The sequence below is a fragment of the Lactuca sativa genome, chromosome 6 (assembly GCF_002870075.4).
Source record: "Lactuca sativa cultivar Salinas chromosome 6, Lsat_Salinas_v11, whole genome shotgun sequence".
Taxonomy (NCBI): Eukaryota; Viridiplantae; Streptophyta; class Magnoliopsida; order Asterales; family Asteraceae; genus Lactuca; species Lactuca sativa.
The window spans coordinates 201,376,921-201,401,258 of NC_056628.2; the positions used below are offsets into that span (position 1 = coordinate 201,376,921).

The 24,338-nt window shown below is 34.5% G+C and overlaps 2 protein-coding genes across 2 annotated transcripts; one reads left to right on the top strand and one right to left on the bottom strand.

Annotated features, from left to right (window-relative positions):
• Nucleotides 1–1,336: 1,336 nt before the first annotated feature.
• Nucleotides 1,337–5,326, top strand: LOC111914139 (two-component response regulator ARR1). Its single transcript, XM_023909886.3, has 6 exons — nucleotides 1,337–1,776; nucleotides 2,043–2,195; nucleotides 3,141–3,545; nucleotides 3,663–3,739; nucleotides 4,014–4,898; nucleotides 4,981–5,326. Exons 1-6 carry the CDS (start codon nucleotides 1,620–1,622, stop codon nucleotides 5,059–5,061), a joined length of 1,758 nt encoding a protein of 585 aa, XP_023765654.1. The 5' UTR covers nucleotides 1,337–1,619; the 3' UTR covers nucleotides 5,062–5,326.
• Nucleotides 5,327–9,054: 3,728 nt separating this feature from the next.
• On the bottom strand, nucleotides 9,055–11,420 carry LOC111914140 (COBRA-like protein 7). The gene is made up of 2 exons (XM_023909887.3): nucleotides 10,696–11,420; nucleotides 9,055–10,603 (listed from the first exon to the last, which is right to left on the bottom strand). The coding sequence occupies exons 1-2, from the start codon at nucleotides 11,279–11,281 to the stop codon at nucleotides 9,183–9,185; spliced, it is 2,007 nt and encodes a 668-aa protein (XP_023765655.1). The 5' UTR covers nucleotides 11,282–11,420; the 3' UTR covers nucleotides 9,055–9,182.
• Nucleotides 11,421–24,338: the final 12,918 nt, after the last annotated feature.

Sequence of the window (24,338 nt, forward strand, 5' to 3'; positions counted from 1 at the left end):
TTGGAATTGATGTTGGAAAAGTGGTGTTTGTTGGATAGGGAAATTGGTTTGAAGCAAATTGACAAAACCACCTAGAGGATTTCATGGTCGAAATTGACGAGGAGTTGTATCTAATGTACAACTGTTATCTGGTTTGTAATTTCTAAGGGTTTTTTTTTTTTTTTTTTTTTTTTTTTTGGGGGGGGGGGGGGGGGTGATTGTAAAAATGTTGAGTGCTACATATATAAAGAAAGAAAAAAAAATGGTATAAAAAAAATAGTATATTGTGATTTTTATAGGTAAAATTTGTGTTTTAAAAAAAATTATTTAAAAATTAGTCATTGAAACTTGAACGGGTCCTGTCAACGATCAAAATGAAAAACCCCACTCCCATTGGTTGTTTAACTTTGCGGTGCGCAACACAATCGAGCACGACAACGACGTACCACGGAAGTTCATGCTTAGGTGCTGTTTGTTTTTTTTGGAAAAACCCTCTTCAAACCTCTTATTGCTGCGCGGCGCAGCACACACGCGTCACTTTTCATCTCGCAGCTGTTTGTTTTTTAAAAGTCTTCTGAGTCAAAAACCTCTGCGCGTGCTCTGTTTTTTAAAAGTCTTTCAGCCTCTCTTTTTTTTTTTTTTTTTTTATTGTTAAAATTTTATTTCACATTTTTTTTTCGTTTTTTTTTCATTTAATCTTGTTGAATTTATTTTTCGTTTTTTATATTCAATAATGATAACTTTTTGATGAAATATCATTATTTTTACTAAAATATTTTTATTTTTTGTTTAAATATCGTTATTTTTTACTGAAATATCATTAATTTTTACCGAAATGTTATACATTATTAGATTTTACGTATTAAAAAGCTATTTTCGGTTTATAAAATTAGTTTATTTTAATTTTTTAATATCTGCAGCAGTATGCAAATGTTAAAAAAAGCAAACACGCTTCTTATTACAGTATGCAGTCATTTAGTCCACCTCTTCTACTGCAGAGGATTATAGAGGTGGTCCGCAGACTTTATGAATTTTTGCTTCAAAAAATCAAACAACACCTTAGTGTGTACGAGCCACGGTCGTAACCGGCTAAACCAACAAGCCCTTTGTGATCCGCATACCATACCATAAAGCCTTAATAGAAGACATTAAAAAATGAGCTGGATCCAAACTCTACGGAGTGACCCACTTTCGACAATGACAAAAAAAAAATGCATAACTATTTCATCAAAAACATTTATGATTAACCTTAAAAAGAAAAAGGAAATTAAACAATAAACAACTCAAAAATGGAAAAAATCAATTTCAATAAATTGCCAAAACACCAATAACTACAAACTTCCAAAAATTGAACCCTTTGAAGCACACAATCATGTCTAAATATAAATCTCCAATCCACCCACTTGTAATTCCCCATTCTCTCTCTCTCTAAAAGTCAAAACTTTAGCTTGTTCCTGTTTTCGTTTTATGTTAATTTCTTGATTTTCTTGAATTGGGTACGCATGCTTCTGTGGAAAATCAATTTGATTTGATTCATAAATCACAAAAAAGGACATGTACTTTTATGGGTGTGATTGAGGTTTTCCTCGGAGAAATCACTGAATCTTGCAAGTCAAACACTAGTCAACAAACAGTCGACGATGCCTAGTTCAAGTAGCGTTTCTCGGAATTCGACCGCCGGGGGTGATAGTAATGTCCCGGACCAGTTTCCGGCTGGTTTACGAGTGCTTGTTGTTGATGACGACCCAACTTGTCTCATGATCTTAGAGAAGATGCTAAGAAATTGCAAATACGAAGGTAAGTACAACCATACACTAAACGCACACCAACTGTTTGTGAAAAATCCTCACTGATTTATGAATTATGCCGAGAGTTACTAAATCTGGGTTTTTATTACTTCGATTTAGATCACGGTCTTTGTAATATAATATGATTAATTTTTTTTACGCAATCCTCGATTCGATTTTCAATTTGCTTTTGTTACCCAATTGAAAATCGTTTATGTACTTATGATTTGTGTATAGATTTGAAGTAACTGATTCTAAGATCTTCTAAATTTGCAGTGACTAAATGCAATAGGGCCGAGGTTGCTTTATCTTTACTTCGGGAAAACAAAAACGGATTCGATGTGGTGATTAGCGATGTTCATATGCCTGATATGGATGGATTCAAACTCCTTGTACACATTGGGCTTGAAATGGACCTTCCTGTTATCAGTAAGTCAACCACTTTTCAATCCTTTTCATGTTTCTTGATTTAAAAAAAAAAAAATCCATGATCTATTTGTCAGTGACTTTCTCGCTTGTGATCCTTGTTTGTAAACTGTGATTGAGACCGTTTACAAGCTTTCTAGGACTTTTTTTTTTTTTTTTTTTTTTTTTGATGATTTTGATGCCAAGGGCATTATCGTCTTTTGATAATACTGAACCATTTAGTGTTTAATGATTCCAACCTCTTAATGGTTAAGAGGAGGTATGGTTCCATAACCGTTTAGAGCCATTTGATTCAGAGGTCGTTTAGAGGCTGTATCAAACACAACACACTGAATGCTGACTGATTCAGAGGTGACATGTGAATTGTTCAATTCAGAGGTTATCAGATAACCCCAAAATTGTTGTCTCACCATGTTTCTTCTCTTTTGGATGTGACATAAAAATTGCTATACTCATTGACATCAGTCCCATTCTAGTCCAATCAATCCCTAGCACATAATAATTTTATGCCCCATCATGTCAAGGTTAACCAACAGAACAAAACTTAGTTGTCGTGTCTATTAAAGTCCCAATATTTTACCCAAATTTACGAAAAACTCCCAAACTAAAATTTGTTTACAAAAGAACATGAATTACCTGTAAAATAACGATTTGACCCTTTTTTTACCTGGGTTACCGGTTTCATTGCTAACCTGGTTCCATTAAAGTCTCATTATTTTACCCTAATTTACAAATAAGTCTCAAACTAACATTAAGTGATGATTTGGCCATTTTCTTTATTGCTGATGTGGATGCTTATTCATTAAATGAGCTGATGAGATGGATAAGGTAGGTTAGATAATGGTAACCGAATACAAAGTTAGCGAAAAGACAATCTACTCCTTTTAAAGAATTTTTGACTTTCGTTATATTTGGTCAAAATTGATTTTTTTTTCTTTTTTGTATTAGTGATGTCAGCGGATGACAGCAAGAGTGTAGTGATGAAGGGAGTAACACACGGGGCATGTGACTATTTAATAAAACCCGTACGTATAGAAGCATTGCGTAACATTTGGCAACATGTGGTTCGAAAAAAGAAGCGTGAATGGAAAGACATTGACACGTCAGCAAGTTTGGATGACGTGGACAGGAAGGAGGAGAAACAGGCTGAAGATCCGGACTACTCGTCTTCTGCGAACGAAGGGCATAATTGGAAAAACACAAAAAGGAGGAAAGACGATGAGGATGAAGGTGAAGGTGAAGGTGAAGGTGAGGAAAGAGATGATTCTTCTTCTTTGAAGAAGCCTCGTGTTGTTTGGTGTGTGGAACTTCATCAACAGTTTGTTGCAGCCGTTAATCAGCTTGGGATCGATAGTATGTTTTTTTATTTTTTTTTAAATAATTTTTTGAACAAAATCAGCTTGTTTCAGTGAGTTATTATGAAATTACTAATCTGCCCTTCGTGTTCTTGAATCTTGTTTGTTTACACAGAAGCTGTTCCTAAGAAAATATTGGACCTCATGAATGTTCCTGGAATAACACGTGAAAATGTTGCTAGTCACCTTCAGGTAAAAAATTTAATCCTAAACCTAACTATTTTTTTTTGTTAATTTACGTTAAAAATTACCAATTTTTGTTTTTTTGTTATTCATATATTTACAATTACATATTCCTAAATTATTTTATTACAAAATTAGATTATTATTTTAGTGATATGTTTTTTTTTCAGTCATATTTGATATATTAAACCCCAAATATCGGTTTTTTTTTCTAAATTATTATTCTAACAGTATAGTTTTACTTTTTATAATCGTATTTAATTATTTATAACATTTGGTGTAGAAATATCGTCTTTATCTTAGAAGACTCAGTGGGTCCCACCAATCAGGCGGAAATACCCCCTCGTTTTTCAGCACTCCCGATGCTGGATACGGATCAATTTCAACACTCAGTGATCTCGAAATTCAAGCTTTAGCCGCCAGCGGGCAGCTTGGTCAGCTCGGTCAACTCCCGGGTCAAAGTCTCGCCACCCTCCAAGCGGCGGCACTTGGCCGGTCAGGTTACTCAAAATCCCCAATTTCGGTGCCCCTGATCGATCAAAGAAACATTTTTAGCTTTGAAAACCCTCAATCAAGATATGGTCAAGTCCAAAACCGCCAGGGGCATAATGGTAATATCACCAGACCGATGAATTTGCTTCATGGGATTCCCACAACTATGGAGCCAAAGCAGCTCGTGGGGATGCAGGGTTCTTTTGCAGGGTTGACTAGTCAAGGTCTGATTCCCATGACCGGTCAAAGTCAAAATCATGGCTCTAGACAGCCCGTTTTGCCTGGTCAGGTAGTTTCCTCACCTGGGAATCATGTAACCGAGTCGACAGGGAATCGTTTTCAGCTTAGGGGTAATTTGGGAATTCCAAGTTATGGTCTTGTAAACAATGGAAATCAAATTCAAACCAGACCTTTACAAGGAGCGGATTTGACCTTTGACCCTTCGCACCATATGAATAAAAATATGCACGGAGGATTGAATGTGCTTCAACATAACAACTATGATTCTGGTCAGAAAATCGGGGGTAATAAGGTCATTTTCTCGACAGGGGAAGGAAGTGGGACCCACGTTGTGGACGATTCTTCAATGCTTAAGGCCGAAAAGGTCAATTACAAAAGCACATTTTGCCCCGAAGAATACAGTCAAGATGATCTCCTAACCGCAATGTTTACACAGGTTTGTTACAACTTTTTTATTTATTTTTATTAGAGTATTGTACTTTTTCTTATTTATTTATTTATTTGGTGGCATTGAGCAGCAACAACAGCAAGAAGGCATTGGACAAGGGGAAAACGAATTAGGGTTGGATTGGTATTCACTGGATAATCTTCCGGTGTAAGATGTGCTTCAACACTTGGACATCGTGCATTATCAGGCGTACATAGTTTAGTTTTTTTTTTTTTCAGCTGAATTTTCAAAGATTTATAGGTTGTTTATTATGGTATATGCAAACGCATATTTGCAGATAATTTGTTTTGTTTAGGTAGTAGATTGATTAACTTTGTGAGTTGGATTTGAGGGTATTTGCAGAAAATTGAATTAGTTTTAGGTTAACTTGATGCTTATGCTTGTTTTTGAATATTTATGATCTTATTTTTTGGAAATTATTTGTTGGATTAGTGATATAATATGTTGTTGGTTTTTTATCGATTTGAATTGTATTGTGTTAATTGTTAAATGCGTGAAATTATATTTAATTAGAAAAAAGAAAAAATGAATATAAGGCATTCATGGTATAATTAGATGATTATAGTCTCTTAAATATTTTGTTTAATAGATAAAATACTTATATTTTTGTTAGCATATAACTTACAATCACTTGGTCAAAGTTTGGTTTTTATAATTTCCAGTTTCATAAAATAATGTGAAAATGTTGAAGATACATAAAAGTAATATAACAAAAACCTGATAATTCTACCCTAAAGTATGGACGTGGTTGACACCGAGCGTTTAAGAGTTTTTATTTTTTAATTTTTAACAAAAAGTTAAATTTAAATAAAAAAACTATATTTGAAAGTACAAATGTTTAGCTTTTATTTTGAACAAAAAAACTCCAAATTTATAAGTTATTTTATGTAACACTTAAAAAAAACAACTATTGAACCTTTTAATCAATTTTCAAAATTATTTTTAAAAGTATATTTATATATTTTTCTTTTTTAAACAACATTTTTTTATATAATTTTACACATTAACAAAAGCCAAGAAGATAGTATTTAATTTCTTAAGTTTTTCAGCTATTTTTGTCAAATTCTCGTAGTATAACAAGTAAAACTATAATTTCCAACTATCAATTGGATTTTGCTAAAATTTAACTATCAAAAGTGTGGTCATCATACGATTGTATACCTCCTTTTTGACAAAATTACATAAATGGTCCGTGTGGTTGACATAGTTGACCAACTGTGGTTGTTATGACAAATTTTATGCATAGATGGTCCTTATAGTTTCAAAATCTTACAAGGCCAACGGTGTTAACTTTTTCCAATTAAGTCCTTTATGAAATGACACGTTTGCCCTTCCTGTCATAGGGACTATTTATGTACTTTGTTTCAGCCGACCATTTATGTAACTTCGTCTATTATTTATTATTACTTTTATTTAATTTATTTATATTTCTACGATTTAGATTTTTTTGACATTTTGTTTAAATATATTCTTTAATGTTATATATATATATATATATATATATATATATATATATATATATATATTTGCTTATATTTTTTGATACTTTGTTCATATAATTTTTTCTAATATTTTTGACATTTTGTTTGAACACATTTATTAATATTTGTTTTGAATTTTTATTTGAATAATTTCTTTTAATTTTTTTTTTTACTTTTTGTTCGAAGATTTTTTAATGTTATTTATTTATTTATTTAGATTTTGTTTGTTTATATTTGTTAAATATTCCATGGTTACCGTAATCATAATTCCTAACTTAATTCTCTTACAATTATATTTTCCTTTTTTGTTGTTTTAATATAGATAAGTTTTTCTGAGTATTATTTTATAATTAATATATAACTATATAACACATATAAGGTTGTATAATTATTATTTTTGTAAAGTTTTTCATAAACATTTTTGTAAAAAAAAAATAAAAAAATTTGCTAAACGTGAATATGATTAATATAAATTAGGTACAGATTGTCTCGTAGTTTTGACGAAAACGACCATGTCATTTCACATTAGACTTAATTTTAGTATTTTTGAGTTATTTAAATCTTTTAAACATTTTTGTTTTCAAGTTATACAAATTTCGATTAACCTATGTATAACTTGATATCGGTTTTGGATTCCAAATAGCCTATATGTTCCGATTAGACTATCCATTTTAATCATATTCACGTTTAATAAACTTTTTTATATTTTCTTTTAAATGTTTATAAAAAGCTTTATAAAAATAATAATTATACAACCTTATATGTGTTATATAGTAATATATTTGAATTAAAAAATAATAATTATATAACATTATCTATAATAAATAACAAAAAGAAGGAGAATATGATTCGAAGTGAATTAAGTTACGAATTATGATTACGGTGACCATGAAATCTTTAATGAATATAAACAAAAAAAATTAATAAAAACATTAAAAGTCAAAAAAAAAAAAATAAGAATATATTCGAACAAACCGTCAAAAAAAAATTCTAAATCACATAAATATAAAGAAATTAAATAATAGACAGTTACATAAATGGTCTCTATGACCGGAGCAAATTACATAAATGGTCCCTATGGCAGGAAGGGCAAATGTGTCATTTCATAAGGGACTTAACTGAAAAGGTTAAATATTGTTAATTAAAAGGACTGTCTTTTGCAAGATTTTGAAACCACATGGACCATCTATGCACACAATTTCTCATAAGGACGAGCGTTGGTCAACTATGTCAACCGCAAGGATCATCTATGTAATTATGTCTTTCTTTTTCTTTTAAGTTTTTTTTGGCATACATATAAGAGTTTTTGTCACTAGTCACATTTTTATTCAATTGTCAAATGTTATTTTATGGTTATTTTGAATTAATTTTTTTTCACATGTTATTTTATGAGTTCTCCAATTTTATTAAATTCTACATAATATTTTAATATAATAATTGCATTAAATGTAGTAATAAATTGATATCAATTTCATTAATAAACTTACCTTTTAATTTCAAAATTCCTAAAATTGAAGCTCATTAATTTCTTATCTCTATTTTAATTATTTGTTTTTATTATAATAATTCATTATTTGGTTTATTTTCTTATAAATTCAAAGTTTTGAAATATTTATATTTAACTTTAAAAAAAAATTAATTCATGTAATACATGGGTTTCACAAATAGTTATTAATATTCTCAACATATTATCAAACACAATTGAACCCTAAACCCTAAGAATGAACAACTAGGAGCTAATTCATTCAAATAATTTTATGTAAATCCATATTTACGTAATTAATTTTCATGTGGAGTATTTGTGGTTTCAATTTTCAAACCTTTTTGGAATAATTAGGGGCTAATTCATTCAATCCACTATAACTTTTTTTTTGGAACCGGCAAATATATATTATATAAAACACCAACCCTAGCAAGGTGCTAGTGGAAGGATAAAGAAAAACAAAAGACAGAGTTCAATTACAAACAGTTTAACGGGGATCCAATCCAATCACCCCAATTAATACTACACCTGCCATATCTATGTTTTACCCACAGAAATGTCATAGACTTAATCGAATCGACAACCTTAATCGGATCAGCAATATCGCCATTGAAGATTCTATCAATCCTGGCTCGCCAAATAGCCCACAGAGCACCATAGAGGATCGAGAACAGAGCCTTCTTCTTGCGATTGGAACCCATCTTCAGTCTGACACCCTCATCAATAATTCCTCGAACCGAGTTGGCGTTTATCTTCCTAATACCGCACCACTTCTCCAGATTCCTCCATACATGATCCGCAAACGGGCAGTCCACTAGGAGATGGTCGGAAGTTTCTAACCTCGAGATACATGCACTACACCATTGGGAGTCTACCTTAACATTCCTGCGGCTAAGGGCCAACAAAGTTGGGATTCGACCCAACCTAGCTCGCCAAGCGAAACATAGAACTTTCATTGGCACCTACTTAAACCATGGAAATTCACCGTCACATATTAGGTGTGAGCATCTGTCTATTCTTGTTATTAGCAAGGATACCATGCATTGTATTTATACCACTTTTGTGATTAATGAGAAGGCAAGTAAATACGTTTTGTATTAATAATAACTAACCTCAAAATTTTCTTTTTTTGGAAAACAATCGATCTACAATTATATAAGATCAATACCATATGTTTCAAAATACGTGGGATTCATATATAAAAAATGTTTTACATAGAAAACTACTTCTATACAACAAAATTCGACCCAAAATCATTCGAAAGAAAAAGAATCAAGAAATCGAAAATCGACATCAATGGATGTCATGTCAATGCTGCATCAACACCAATACAATAATCGCTAAAACCACTGAAAACACTCCTTCCAACTTCTTCCGGTGAGAATCATTCGTCGGAATTAATCCCGGAAGCGCACACTCCTCCCCGTTGAAGAAAACTTTAGTCGGAAACCCATCGCCGCCGGCCACATTAATCCCCGACATCTTCTTCGTCGTGAACGAAAGCACCGATTGCTGTTTCCCAGGTACCCGAGGATCTTTTTCCGGGCTCGCCCCATCTACTTCTCCGACGAGATAGTTCAGTCCTGGAAGACCCTGCATCAAAATCGTGTCGTTCTTTCGGTTCACCTCCAGAATCGTCCCGTTGAACGAGTACGCTTTCTCGAACCCCGGTGTAGATTTGTCCATTTCCACCGCCACAAACCAGTCGGCGAAAGCCTCATCTTCCCAATTAAACATAGTCAAACGGGAAGACCATCCGCCGCGAAAGTCCGTCAACAAGTGCCAGTTGATGCTAACTCCACAGTTGTCCGGACATGGCAACGGACTCGGTACGTTTCGGTGTTTCAGGTGAGCCCAAGCCGTGGCTAGTGCAGTTCGGTTGTCAAACGGAACTAAAATTGCCTGCGACGGAAGAAATAACGCCGGTGCGGTGGCACTGCACGTTCCCGGATTCGTATTCCGGCAGCCACACGCACAAGTCGGACACGGGATAATCGACTCGTTGTAATACGCCGAAAACGACACACAGCATCGTGGACTCGAACCTTTAGGTTGAGTTATATTACAGACGACTTGCCAGCTCGAAACCGCCGTCGAACCAGGTAGTCCGCCAGAGTCCGGTGACTCGCTCGGGCTGACTCGTACCGGCGGGCCGCAGTTATAATCCGGGTTCAACCGGCCGTTTATCTTGAAGTTTTGCGGCGGAAGGAGCTCCGACCGGTTGATATCCGGTGGCATTTTGTAGACTTGTATCTGGAATGCCGATTTTGACTTGCTTGGGTCCATCGTCGGCGGGAGGATGGTGCCGTTCCGGCAACAAAACGGGATGTTTCCGATTTGGGTATTGTTGGTCATCTCGAGGGGTAAATCGATCAACGTTGGTCGGCGTTCACAGTTCAAAACGTTGGAGAAATCCATTGATGTGTAAAACGCACCCTGTGGGCCGAATATGCAACTGGATGAATCCCGAGTGAAGGGATACGCACCTTTTATATCTCCGATGAACTCATCTCGCATCCAGTCCCATGTCAGATTCCAGTTATCGAGGCGGCCGAGAGGGTTGTGGTTTTCGATGGTGACGGCGGCCCAGTAATTGGACTCGTAGGTGCGAATCACGTCGTACATGATCGTCAGGTCGCCGGTTTGCCGTGGAAGAAACTCGTCGGGGAGAGTTACGTTCGTTATTGCGTTTGGATCTTTCATACAACAAACTTCCATTACTCTAATCCCTGAAAAATCATAACAATTGAATCATTTCTATGTCAAATGAAATCAAATCCACTAATCCAGATGAATGAATTCGAAATTGCAATGAGTTTACCTTGCATAGTAGGTACAGAACAGATAAACCCATCGTTCACGAGAGAGATGTTATTAGGCATGGGAACATCCGGTGACCCGACTCCGAACTGTGTACCAAGAAATTTCACCTGAACGGACATTTGAGTCAGATCTCCGGCGGTCTCAATGGCGGTTTTGAGGTCAGAATTCGGAAACCCAGCGAAAACTGTCCCATTTCCGACTGGACTCGGAAGAGTAGCTGAGCCGTCGGCAATGACAGCGTTAGAAGCGGACACCAGGTATTCATCATGCTGAAATCCAACAAAAACCCTCCATGATTTAAGCTCCTCGGCGGCGTTGTTGAGTACAGAGAGTGTGGATTTGAAGCGGTAAGGTTGTTTGGCGGGGTCGGATTTGAGTTTTGGTGGGATTTGGGCTCCGGAACTGTATGAGTAGGATAGGAAGACGCCGTTGCAGGTGGCGGAGGATGGTGATGGTGCAGGTGCTGGAGGAGTTTGGGCGGTGACTATGGTGGTGGTGGTGAAGAAGAGGAGGAGGAGGAAGAAGGTGGAAGCCATGTTTGAAATTTGAAAGTAAGGTTTTTTAGAGAGAGAAAGAGAAAGCATACGTTATATATAGAAACTAGAAAGAGAAGCAATAACGGTAACAGGCTTAAACCCCACCCGGTGGTGGGGTTGACAAAACAGTCTCCTTGGAGTGGACATGTATTTTTCTTTGTATAAATTTTGTATTTAAAGTAACTAATTTTTTTAATTTTTTTTTCAGTATACGATTTGCAGATGTGCACATAAAATCAAAACCACAAAAAACCAAAACACCACATCCAAAAAATGAATCATTTTGAAACATTGTTCTAGTCTTTTAGAAAGACCAAATCTAACAATGAGGTTTGGATTTTTGTTTGAAATTTAGATAAAAATGCATCTTAATAATACACTACTATAAAAAAGTTGTATAATCTTTATGCTATTACATATTATTGCGCTTTCAACAAATATATTTTTCATGACATCATGGATTTAACTTCAATATTTCTATGTATTTATTAGATTGCTATTTTATTGTTCCCATACAAAGAAAAATAGTAGAAAATAAAAAAAGTGACATTTGAACCTAAATAACGAAATTGTCCGGGGCACATTTGGTTCCAATCAGATATACTTAAAAAATCTTCAAGGGTTAAGTGTTCAAATCTAGGAATGCAGTTATAATGTGGATTGTGTCTTTAAGATAATTATTTAGTGTACTAGTGTATGGATTTACATCTCATATGATATTATATGATATTTAGTGGATGAGATAAAAGGTTGTAAAAAAATTTGTATTCTTAAAACTCTGTTTCTCAAAATTGGTTAATTTAAAAAGAAAGAAAAAAAGATCAAATCATTTTAGAGAAGTTATCATGTTATCGGATAGATCAATGCGACCTTTGTATTGGTAATAAAACAAATCCTTTCATATCATGAAAATTGTTTTGTTTTATTTTACATAAATATTTAATTTTCTTGCAAAACAATTAAAGAAAATTATGAATATTATTTGTGTGATCAAGAAGTGAATCATTTTAACATGGAAACTTTGTATAAAACAAAACATTGCCCATTTTACAAGACTTATAAAGAAAACGTTGTGAAATATGAGAATGTTTTGATATAAACAAGACTACACAGTTTAAAATATTTACGTGATTGACCCTCTTTTGTGTAATTATTTTTATAATCATTATATTTAACATATTGTATTAAAATATTTAACAAAACTGACTATAATTTAAAAATGTATTTTTTTTATACGGCAAATATCTCATTCCTTTCAACATGCACCCCTCAACCATGGATTATACACGATTAATGACACGTTTCAGGATTATAAACTTATTGTTTTCATAGTTTTTGTATTTATTATAATTTTTAGTGCATGAAGACTACAGTTCATAATTCAATTCGATATATATTGTCGGACAATGAATTGGTCATTTTCTATATTATATATATATCACTATCTTGTTAGGATGCACGTTCGTTCTTCAAGCTAGAATATATGAATAATAAATTTTCTTATTGTGATGTTAGTTAAAAAACTGAAATATATTATCATAAATAAACTATAATATTTAATTTGATATATAATCTAATTAGGTTAAAACTCATATACTATACGGTTATTATATTAAAATAATATAGAATTTTAGATAAATTACTGATAATAACCACAAGCATAGATGATAATTTAATGCTTAAACTAGGGAAGAACCCCGCTTTGCGGGGTTGGAAACGCTACGGAAACGGAAAAAACAGGAAGATTTTATTGAGTTACATTGTAAAGGATTATGCTATTTAAATATGAAAATTGCAACAAATAACAATCTACTTTTGTCTGCCACCACCAAATGACCAAGAATATGAAAAAATAAATACAAACGGTTTAGGTGGTAATTAAATAAATATTTATATTGTATACAACCATATGGTCAAATGCTTTTGATTGTTTTTCATTCATCATCCGAAGAACGAATGCTTGAAGGTAGCTTAATCTGAAAAATATAAAAGGAAAATCATATGGATGATGGTGTTTACTATATAAAATATATCTAAGATTTTAAAATAACAACCTTGAAGGATAATGGTGACACTTGCACAAAAATTAAATGAAAACAAGTGATCAAAACAAAAGGTTTAACATGTAGTCATGATAATAAATTAATATTAATGAGAAGTGAAAAAGCAATTAAGACAATAATTTGTTAAAACATGGAAAATTAATGAATTCTTCTTTGATTCTCAATTTATGAAGCTTATCTAAGTAAAAGACTTCATCAAAAAACAAATGAACAACCTCCTATAATGCATGTAAATACATATTTAAGTTATATGATAGATTCGTGTTTGTGTTTTATAAAATTAAACAAAGTTATACCTTTTTTTGGAGAACCATAAGATTAAGCATGTTCATATCCCTCTTCACCATTTACATTCCGTTGCTCAACTTCATTCCCATTCTGTTGCTAATTCACATTGTTTTGTCCACCACCATTCCCGCTCCAGCTTCATTATTGTATTGATGCCCATTTAATTTCCCATTCCAGCCTCAATTGTTGTACTGGTAGTGGGACGATTCTTTGTTGTATCAGTTGCCAAGCATAGTATACCCCTGAAATGGAAACTCAGCTTTGGAATTGAATTCATTTCCTAATTCCTTATTACTTTGAAAAGTTATATGTCAATTCTAGTACCGTAATTAAACGTTTAGAAACTTGAACACATAAAATTTCTTAATTCTAGGTCGGCAATAGACCTTAAATCTAATAATAGCAATTTAGATAAGAAACCTAAGGCACACTATAATTCAAACCATTTAGAGCATAAAAGCAAATTAGGCATCTTATCCTAAAGTAAGTTAGTGCTTCTACCAATTCACGTGTACGACCTAAAATAATATGGACACACACCTCACGATCATTGCTTAGTATTCTAATTTTAAGTCTAGAAATCATCTAAAATTCCTTGTTTTCTTAATCTAATGCTCTGATACCAACTGTGAGATCTTCAATTTTACAGCCAGAAAAGATCGATTTGTTTATGCTTATTTAAAATAATAGTATCCTTTTTTGGGGAATAATTTGCGGAATTTGTTCCAAAAAACATGATAATGATATTCTCAAAGTATTTTCGAAGAAATGTATTTTATTTATATTAAAACGTTGAGATGTCATCGTCAATATAGAAACATAAGCATAATAAAATATTACAATCCTTGCAGGAATTAAACTAGTGGCCTAATACTCCTTTAATCTCTCACCAGAATGTATCTTTTATATCAATACTTGTCATACAATAAACTGAGTGGGTCAGGTTAGGAAACCAATTGAGTACAAAGGGTTTTCAACCCACAATAATATAGTTAATATGTTTAATTATCAAACAATTAACTCAATTTCCCATTCCCATTATCTTCTTCATTCTTAAGGATTTACCCTAAGGATCATCTATGCTGATAGTACTAGTTCAGGGATTCCTCTATGATACTTATCAGTAGGTTTCTTCTATATTCATTTCTAAGGATTTATCTCTAGGGATCATTTTCTTTATTAGACAATATTATTTTAGGGAATTCACCCACAACACATGTCACTAGGTTTTAGAGTACATCTAGTGAGCATATAGTTCATAAACACATACAGGTTGCAAGTCTGCTAACGTTCCACTAGACTGTCTAGAATAGTTTGTGGTTGTCATCTATACTTGTGACATCCCCAAAATCACGGCCAGAAAAGACCGATTTAATTTATGTTTTTAAAATAATTTTCAGAGTAATCCTTTGATTTAAAAGAGTTGCGGAATTTGTTCCCAAAATAAAATATGATAAATAAAATTTATCAAAGCATTTCTTAAAGAAATGTATTTTCATATATAATAAAACTCGGGATGTCATGTTCCGATACAGGCCAAAAGCATAAATAGCACATTATAAGCCTTACAACGGTTATTTACAACTACAGGCTTATAAACAAAATAACTTGATGATTCATCCAACTTATGCTCCCGTGCCACTACCTGTAATACAAATAAAACTGAGTGGTCAGGCTTGGGAGCCTGTTAAGCATATAGGGTTTTCAACCTACAATAAATAATTATATTTAGTTTCACCAACCGACAATAACCCGATTACCCATTCCCGTTATCCTCACTTTACGTCCCTAAAACAACAACTATCACAATGGACCTAATTTAAGGATTTTCATCGGGATGGACATTACTGCAAAGGGGTTTCCTCAACAATAGATGTCCTAAATGCAACCATGAGGGGGATAGAGTACACCGCTGAACACATCGTTCACAACACCTACAGGTTATGAACCTGCCAGCGTTCCATTGGACTGTCTAGAAAGAGTCTGTGGTCGTCATCCATACTCCGCTAGATGACTAGATCAACAACAACATTGAGGCCTCTCATCATTTTTATTTCATCACACATCAACTATCTACCTATGTTTTACCCAACATTTTTGTAGATATATATATATATATATATATATATATATATATATATACATTCATACATAACTTAAAACCTGTATAATATATTCATTCAATACTCATTCCAAATAATAGATAATATATATACACATAACACGTATTTTATAGAGAAATAATTCATATCTATATGTTAGAAAAAAGCAACTACACACTCACTTGATAAGACGATGCTCGGACAGCACTACGGCTCTTAAAATAATAATCTTCGATGAAACCGGGATATCTTTCAAAAACTAGGCTTCTCACGGGCAGAGTTTCGGCTCGACAACTCTATTTCTTGGGATCTTTGGGGCTTCGGGACTTGCTTCGGGTGTCGGGTTGATACTGGGGCTTCGGGGGAATTTCTCGCAAAGTAGAAGAAAGAAAAAGGGGTGAAGAAGTGGAAATTAGCAAAAAAAAATCGGTATCCCTCGAGTTCTATTTATAGGGTGCTGAGCATCGGATGATGTTGGGCGTAATCTCAGAGTACGCGGGGCGTACTGCTTTGTCGACCTATACGATGGGCGTATGCTTAGTATGTTGGGCGTATTGGGTGGATTGGATCGGATGCGTCACGGCTTCGGACCCGAGGCACTCGAGTTAGGGAGTAGGGCGACGTGGCCCAACCCAGACCATGAACCATGAGTACGCTGGGCGTACTTCTGTACGCTGGACGTACTCCGCATTTCCAAACATCTAAAATTCGTATATTTCGCATACAAACTCCGTTTTTGACGTTCTTTATATCCACGTGTAGATGAGACTATGATCTACAACTTTCATTTAGACTCTGTCGGCTAATTTTGACTTTATTTTTATTATATTATTTTTAGTAGGCCGGGATAGGAAAACTTAGTTAGAAATTCATTACTTCTTCATCTAACGTCCGTTTTCGTCTGTCTTTTTACCGTTGGACTACTATCGACGAGATCTTCGATTCTCGTTTAGATTGTTTTGGCTAGAAATCACTCGATTTCATATTCGAACTTTGGGCTGCATATTGCTAAGTCGAAACTTAGAAAAACCATAACTTCCTCATACGAAGTCAGATTTAGACGCTCTTTTTATGTATGCTCTCGGTTTAACGTATTCTACGACTTTCATTTAGATCACTAAGGGTAAATATCGCTCAATCGTAAATTCACTATTTACATCACATAGTGTCGTAGCGGTTCTGTCGCGAAACTTCAACATGTCATAACTTCTTCGTTATAACTCGGATTTCGGCATTCTTTATGATTTCAGAATCCTCGTCATGACCACTACAACTTCCTTCATAGATATCGGGCTTATCTAATATTTTATTATTATGCTTATTCTTGTTCTTAATTCAATTAAGTCACACAATTAAGCATAAAACACATAATACTCAAATAATACATTCTTATTATTTCAAAACGAGTTACAAAGGTTAACCTAGACTATTACATCAACATTAATGCCTAGCATAGAAACACGGGCGTTACAATACTCTGGTAGATGATGTCATATTCCAGTGCAATAGTACTAGTAAGTTAAGGCCTATTATTGTTTTCATCTTTCATCACTTCTACCCCTCTATTCTATTCAACCCTCATTACCTATTTTTGACCAATATATTACAGGTAAGAAAATACGTATAGGGTAAATCTTATAAAAATAATCTTATAATATTTCATCTAACACAAAACATTTTTGAATATAAGAACATATATCAATTAATTATTAAGATATTTCATGTCTATGTGTATGATGAAAGTAACTATGCACTCACTTGACAAAATGTCTGGTGATTGGTGAATCGGGCAGAGCTTCGCCTTACAACTTTTTCCAAAAGACCTAGATGTACATAACAGTAAGTTTTAGTCTAATTTCATATTTCATGGAACTTATTATCCTAAGGACTTAGATTCCTCAACAATCTCAAAGTCTACATCAAGATCTATCAACTAAGGCCGACTGTCCAGGATTGTCAGGTGAATGTTTTAGAGGATGTTTTAGTTTCATTAATTATTTAGATATTTCATGTCTATATAGTAATTTTACACCGCCAAACGAACGCGACACATAGGTCCAAGGAACGTAGGGCGTTCCTCCAAGCGATCCCGTAATCAGGAAGCCACAAACGCAGCGCGTTCATCCGGGGAACGCAGGGCGTGCGGCCCACTTTCAACCCAATTCTTCTTATTTGCAGTCCAACTCTATTTTTCCGGGCTTTTTGCTTCAATTCCGCTCCAACAATAATTAATAGTTGTAAATTACAATTCAAAGCATTATAAGTACCTTTTAGCTCTAAAAATTATAAAAACATAGCATAAAATAATAAGAAAACACCTAAATTATATGTATAAAATAAGTGTTATCAAACTACCCCACACTAGCCTTTTGCTTGCCTCCAAGCAAAACTTACTTTTAATTTACCAATATCACATAAAACAATTCATTTAAAACTCAACCATTATCCCAAGACCGCAATGCATGTATTTGTGTCTATAATTTCTAAAACTTCCCACTCTTAAATACTCACAATCCTTATGAACCTTCAACCCTTAGTTTATATGACACTCATTTTTGCAACCCTCCGAATCAATAATCCTCAGAAATCTTTCTTAACCTCAAGGTATTTTTTTGGCTAAAAAACCAAGCATACATAAATTCTAAAAAAATTACAACTTTGATACCACAATGGAGCTCTTTGAATTCTTAACTTCTTTGAATATTTGGTATTTGATTTCTTTGAATTCACGAACTTTTTTTATTGATTTTGGGTATCTTCAACTTTTTGGATTTCTTCAGAATTTTGATTTTTGAATTTCATACTTGACTGCTCCAAACTTCTTTCAACTTTTTGATAATTTCTCTCTCTTTTACTTTTATATATCTCACTTTTTTCGCTTATATCCTACATGCTTAAGCAAGGAGCTTAACTTCAACTTTTATTGGTTAAAGTATTAGTCTAAGTGCAATGACTACATATGCTCTCCTGGATAGATTTCTGGTTTAGGCTGCAAAGCATATTATGCCATATAAACTACCAGATTATCTTTCATATCTAGTGACTTTTCACTAGGAAATGGGAAGCCACAAATACACTATAACATGTGTAGGCTCAGGTAAACATTTGGGTTTTCATCAGATCATCCCATATAATATTAGCAAAAGTTTTTAATTATTACTAGATTTTCCTAAATTAAACTATTATTTCAAGTTTATAAATTTTTAAAATTTTCCCAATCTTGCAATTTTTAATTTTCCAATTTAAATTCCTTTTTCGACCCCCTACCCCTCACTTATTTTGATGCAATGTCCTCATTGCATGCTTAAAACTAATTAAGCACATAAAAGCAGTAAAAAAAGGGAGAAAAATGAACAGACTCCCATGGGGTAGTGGTGGCGAGATCGAATGGGACTGCTAAAAGTTGCTCCATAAATTTGTTGGAAGATTGGAAACTGGAACAACTGCTTTTGAATGTGCCGGAAAATAAAATCAAGAACACCGACTTCTAAAATGTGGTGCAAAGGATTGCAAACTAATGCAATGTATAGTAACCATGACATGGGAAAGAGTCGACCACATCGTGTTGTCGAGTGAGGGAATACTCACATAGCAATAACAGTATGGCCATGACGTGGTATCGAAAATGGCAGCCTCCTCTTACGATGAAAAGGTCCCCCACAACATAGGAAAGTGTCAACCATGTCGTGGCAGCCGGGATGATACCTCTACCTTGCGTCGAAATAAAACTCCATGGTGTGGGAACAACTCTTCCATACCATAGGAATCAATGTATTAATGGAAATGCTACTCTTTGTAAATAATAATTTCTCCAAATATCGATACGCACCCCACACTTATGAGTCTTGACTATAAACTTCAAACTCTCACACGACTTTCTCTCTCGTGATAAAACAACAGTCGGACCTAGCGGCTGAACTTACTGCCAGATTCCTAAGAGTGAAAATTCTGCAAAGATCTAAAACAATCAAAGAGCATCAACATGGAAAAAAAAGTTACAAAAACAAAAATAAAACATCCTAATTTAAACTAAATACATACCAAAATAAAAATACTAATATTAATACTAAGAAACGCAAAATAAACTAAAAATAACATAAAAATAAAAATAAAAAGGATAAACTAAGTCACTTGTCATCCTCGTCATCGTGCTGTTGTGTCCCAGATGTGTCGTCTCCATCTTGTCGCTGCTGGCATGATTGGGGAAAGTGGATTGGATGATGATATCCCTGCGAAGCACAAAAACCAGTCAATACTCCCTTAAACCACTGTTGTCTAGTCTCTACTATATCAAAACGCTCGTCCATGCATCGAGAAAGGTAATGTATATCGATCTCTGGCTAAGGTCCCTACTGTGCTCCTCGAGAAGCAGGACGACACTCATGGACTCTCTGTGGCTCAGGTGGTGGGGCAGCATCCCCCGATGCCTCATCATCAGACACTATCCAAAAAATACCATCACCCCCTCGTGCAATCACACGCATAGACTCCAGCATCTGAACACCCATCACCCTCATGTCATAGCAGACCATCGTCCTTGTAATATCCCTGGTCAACAACGAGTATGACGCAACTAACCGAGTAACAAAATTTCCACCAAAAATTGGACTATCCTCCCGACGCCCACTTGCCTTCTGCACCATATACAATTCTATAGCCAATGGAAAGTTCAGGTGCCTCCCTGGGGTAATAAGGGTCCATAAAACTGAAAGATCTCCAGAAGGCATCCTCTCACTATTTTTGTGATGAGTGAGAGAGCTCGCAATCAATCTGTGTAACAATCTATAAGTAGTTGAACTAATCATGTTGCCCCGGACAGAAGATGGAACATACACCTCCCCAACAAGCTGAGCCCAAAAAGTGCTTTCATTAGGGATTAGAATTTGGCCAGAAAACCCGAACGGAACCGAAAACCGAATCGAACCGAACCGAATTAGACCCGAATAAGCAATTCGATTCGGTTTTCGGGTATCTATATAAGGCTTACTCGGTTTTCGGATTATTTGGTCCGGGTTACCCGAATAAGGGCTAATTTGGTCCAAAAGGACCGAGCCGAATATGAAAAGTCACATTTTTTCCCACTTGTACGATTTTTTTATTTGTTTTTGTGTTCTATCGATCGTTACCCAAAATACCTACGTAATGTTTAATGTTTAACTTATATACTTATAGATAGATTTTTGGGTGTTTTGGATTTTTAATGTTTAGTGTTTAATATGTTGCTTAATAACTATATCTTAAGATTGTGGTGGTTGGATTTTACATTTTATATATCAAGAATGTGTTATTCGTGTTTAACATAAGCTACAAAAGTCATACAAAATACAACATTTATAATCACATTGTAAATGTTATTTTTAAATGTTATTTGGGTTATTTGGGTTATTCGGGTTATTCGGATCATTCGGCTCTTTAATCATCTTGTACATGTTATTTGGGTTATTCGGACCGGAACCAAACTGAATAATACCCAAACCGAACCGAACCGAACCCGTATTGCTTATTTGGTTTGGTTTTCAGTTCATACAATTACCCTTATTCGATTTTCGGTTTATTCGGGTTCGGGTCGGGTCGGTTCGGTTCCGACCCGAATAACATCCCTAGTTTTCATTATACTCCTCATGCGTCCCTACAACATAGTCTGAAAGAAAATCATGAAAATGAGGAGTCCTCGTCTCATCTGTAGTATATACCCCAACCCTGATGCCAAGCTCAATCACACTACATTCCCCGCTAACACCACCTAATCGAAAAGAAAATGCAATCCTATCGTTGAGAGGCTTTGTAGGATCAAAAGCAACTGTAGCATAGAACACCAGCAAAAACTCCCGACAGACGGGCTTCTGAATCCTAAATAACCGGTCCTAACCTCGACATGTAAACAGAGGCACGCCACCTGTGTCCAGGTGAGTGTATGTCAAAAAATCCCGGATGAGGACATCGATCCCATATTGGGCTGCAAATTCCCATTCAAAATTTGGTGCAATATCAATTTTTTTTTTTCTGAAGTAATGTGCTGATCCTTCCTTGATGTTTTGTAAGAGTGATCGGATTCAAAGAACGGGGAAATTGCAAGAACGGGTGGTTTGTGATTTCCTCGGGAGGTTGTTGATTTCTCCTTGCCATTTCCCTGCAAAGAAAACTAAAGCACAAAAACATCTAAACACCACATATTCACTTATTTAATCAAAGAAGAAAAGTTGGGCAGAAAGACGAAGGCATGGCGCTCGTCTGGTAAACGCAGTGTGTTCGTTCGTCGCTTGCAGTTTTAGTTCGTCCAAAATTAAAATTAATGCCAAAATTTCAAGCTAGGTTTTGGTCTACGGGATGAATTTGGTCTGACAATACAATAATAAGCGTCAACTTCATCAAAATCGAACCATAAATCGAAAATAGAATAAACCTTAGTTTTTCTATTTAGCACAATGCAACACAATTTAAGAAGTTAAACTAACCTTAAGCACAAGGATTACTAAAATCATAACTTTTGAGCCGATTACAGAAGAAATTTTAGGGTTTTGCGAAGAATCGACGGAGGGAGTAAGAACACCGAGGGGGGACCAGTGAAGTGAAAAAGAAGACTGGAAAAGAAAAAAGTAAACTACGGTAAGAAAACATAACCTGTAACTATGAACGTGGGGTGTTCAAAAGGAACGCAACGCGTTCACAATGAACTCTGGATACGAAAATCGCGACCAAAAAGATGAACGCAGGGCGTTCCCACATATTACACATGGTGTTCGCTGAATACTCTCAATTTTCTTTTATTAAATATATTTTCTTTTAAAACTCCATTCAACAATTAAAATTCATTGCTTCTTTTATTTTTACTGTGTTCTTATAATCCTTAGCTCCATCGCGTCTATTGAATATTTCTGATCTGTTAAACCAACAGCCAAATCCTCCGACAAGTGACACATTATTATTGAAATAAAAATAAAATAAAACTAAAATAACTAAAAAGGATATTATGATCACTCCTCTTCGTCGAAATCAAGCAACAATTGTTGATTAAATCCCTTGCATGCAAGAAGTGGTTTGTGAAAACAAAAACTTTCGGGACCCGTTAGGCTATTTCCTTTATTTACTTTGCACCATTAATTAATAAGTAGAACAAGATTTGACCAAAATAGTCAAGAGTAGCAAGAGTTCGGTCTTCCACTTAACCACCACGATACGCCTTGCTATACTACGCCTCATGGATTGAGTTGGACAAATCACCAAAGTAGTAGACTAAACAAGTAAAGAATTCCCTAATCGCTTGCAATCTCAAAACCCACGCAAAAAGTAAAACCAAGCAATGCGTATGATCACGAATTCCTGCACATAACAACAAAAACCTTCCCGACAAGTGACACGACATCAACGACAATAAAAATAAAACTAAAAAAATTAAAACAAATAACGACTAATCAAACAAACTAAATTAACTGAAAACCGTTCCCCGACAACGGCGCCAAAAACTTGATGTGTACTTTTAATGCACTGGTTTTTTATTTATAATTCCTAATTTATTGCATCTAAACCACAACTTACAGGCAGTGAACCAAATCGAGTATAGTATAGCTTTGATAAGCAAGGGTGTCGAACACAAGGGACTACACCTAGTGAATTAATTTAGAATGTTTGATTGTAGGTTACACAAAACACACAAAAGCAATAAAAAGAGAAAGGTTTTATTAAATCTCAACAATTGACTAATTAGCAAATCTCGATAAACTGATTGGAAAACAAATCTCTTTAGGTACTTTGGTTTAGACAAACTACATCTTGAAAATCATGGATAATTGCACAAACAGGTTTGCTTATTCATGTTCACCGATTTCTAAAATGATTAGGTTCATGTTCACTATTACTAATCCTTTAGCAAACAAGTCAATTCAAGCAGTGATTAGTTGATTAAACCAACATGTTTCCTAGTGTTCAGTTCGTATCAAGACAGACTTGTAATTTTAGTTAACTAAATTTGTCAATTTAATCAACTTATATGTGGTTGTTCATCACACATGCTCACACATTGATTTACTTATTTTCTAGTTAACCCTAGTTTCATGTTCACTATTCCTAGGCATATAATCTTATGTTCACAAAACTATATGATTCAAGCAATTAAGAAGATGTTCATGAAATTCAATAACTTGATATTTAACAGAAAATAATTATCATCAATACACAAGGATCTTTAACAAGCCTAACAAGATAAATTAAATACGAATAAAACAATCCAAATAGCAATTAATCCATAAATCAATGTTTCATCTAATCATAAACACAAAGCAAAGGGTTTTAACACCCAAATCAGAAAGTAACTACATATAGAATCATAATGGAATGTTAAACATGTTCACGTTAACAAACTACATGATTACCAACACAAATCTGTTCTCCAATCCCTTAGATTTTTGCTCCATATCAGCTTAACGGCCTTCCAGCCGTCTCCTAGACCCTCAAAACGACTCATTAGAAGTTATTTGTCGACTAAAATAGGTTAGAAGTCAGAATCTCCTTTTTGAACGAATTAACTGTCGATATATAGTAATTTCACACTACCAAACGAACGCAGCGCGCAGGTCCAAGGAACGCAGGGCGTTCCTCTAAGGATGAGCATATAGACCGGGGAACCGGTCGGAACCAGTACCGGAACCGGCACCA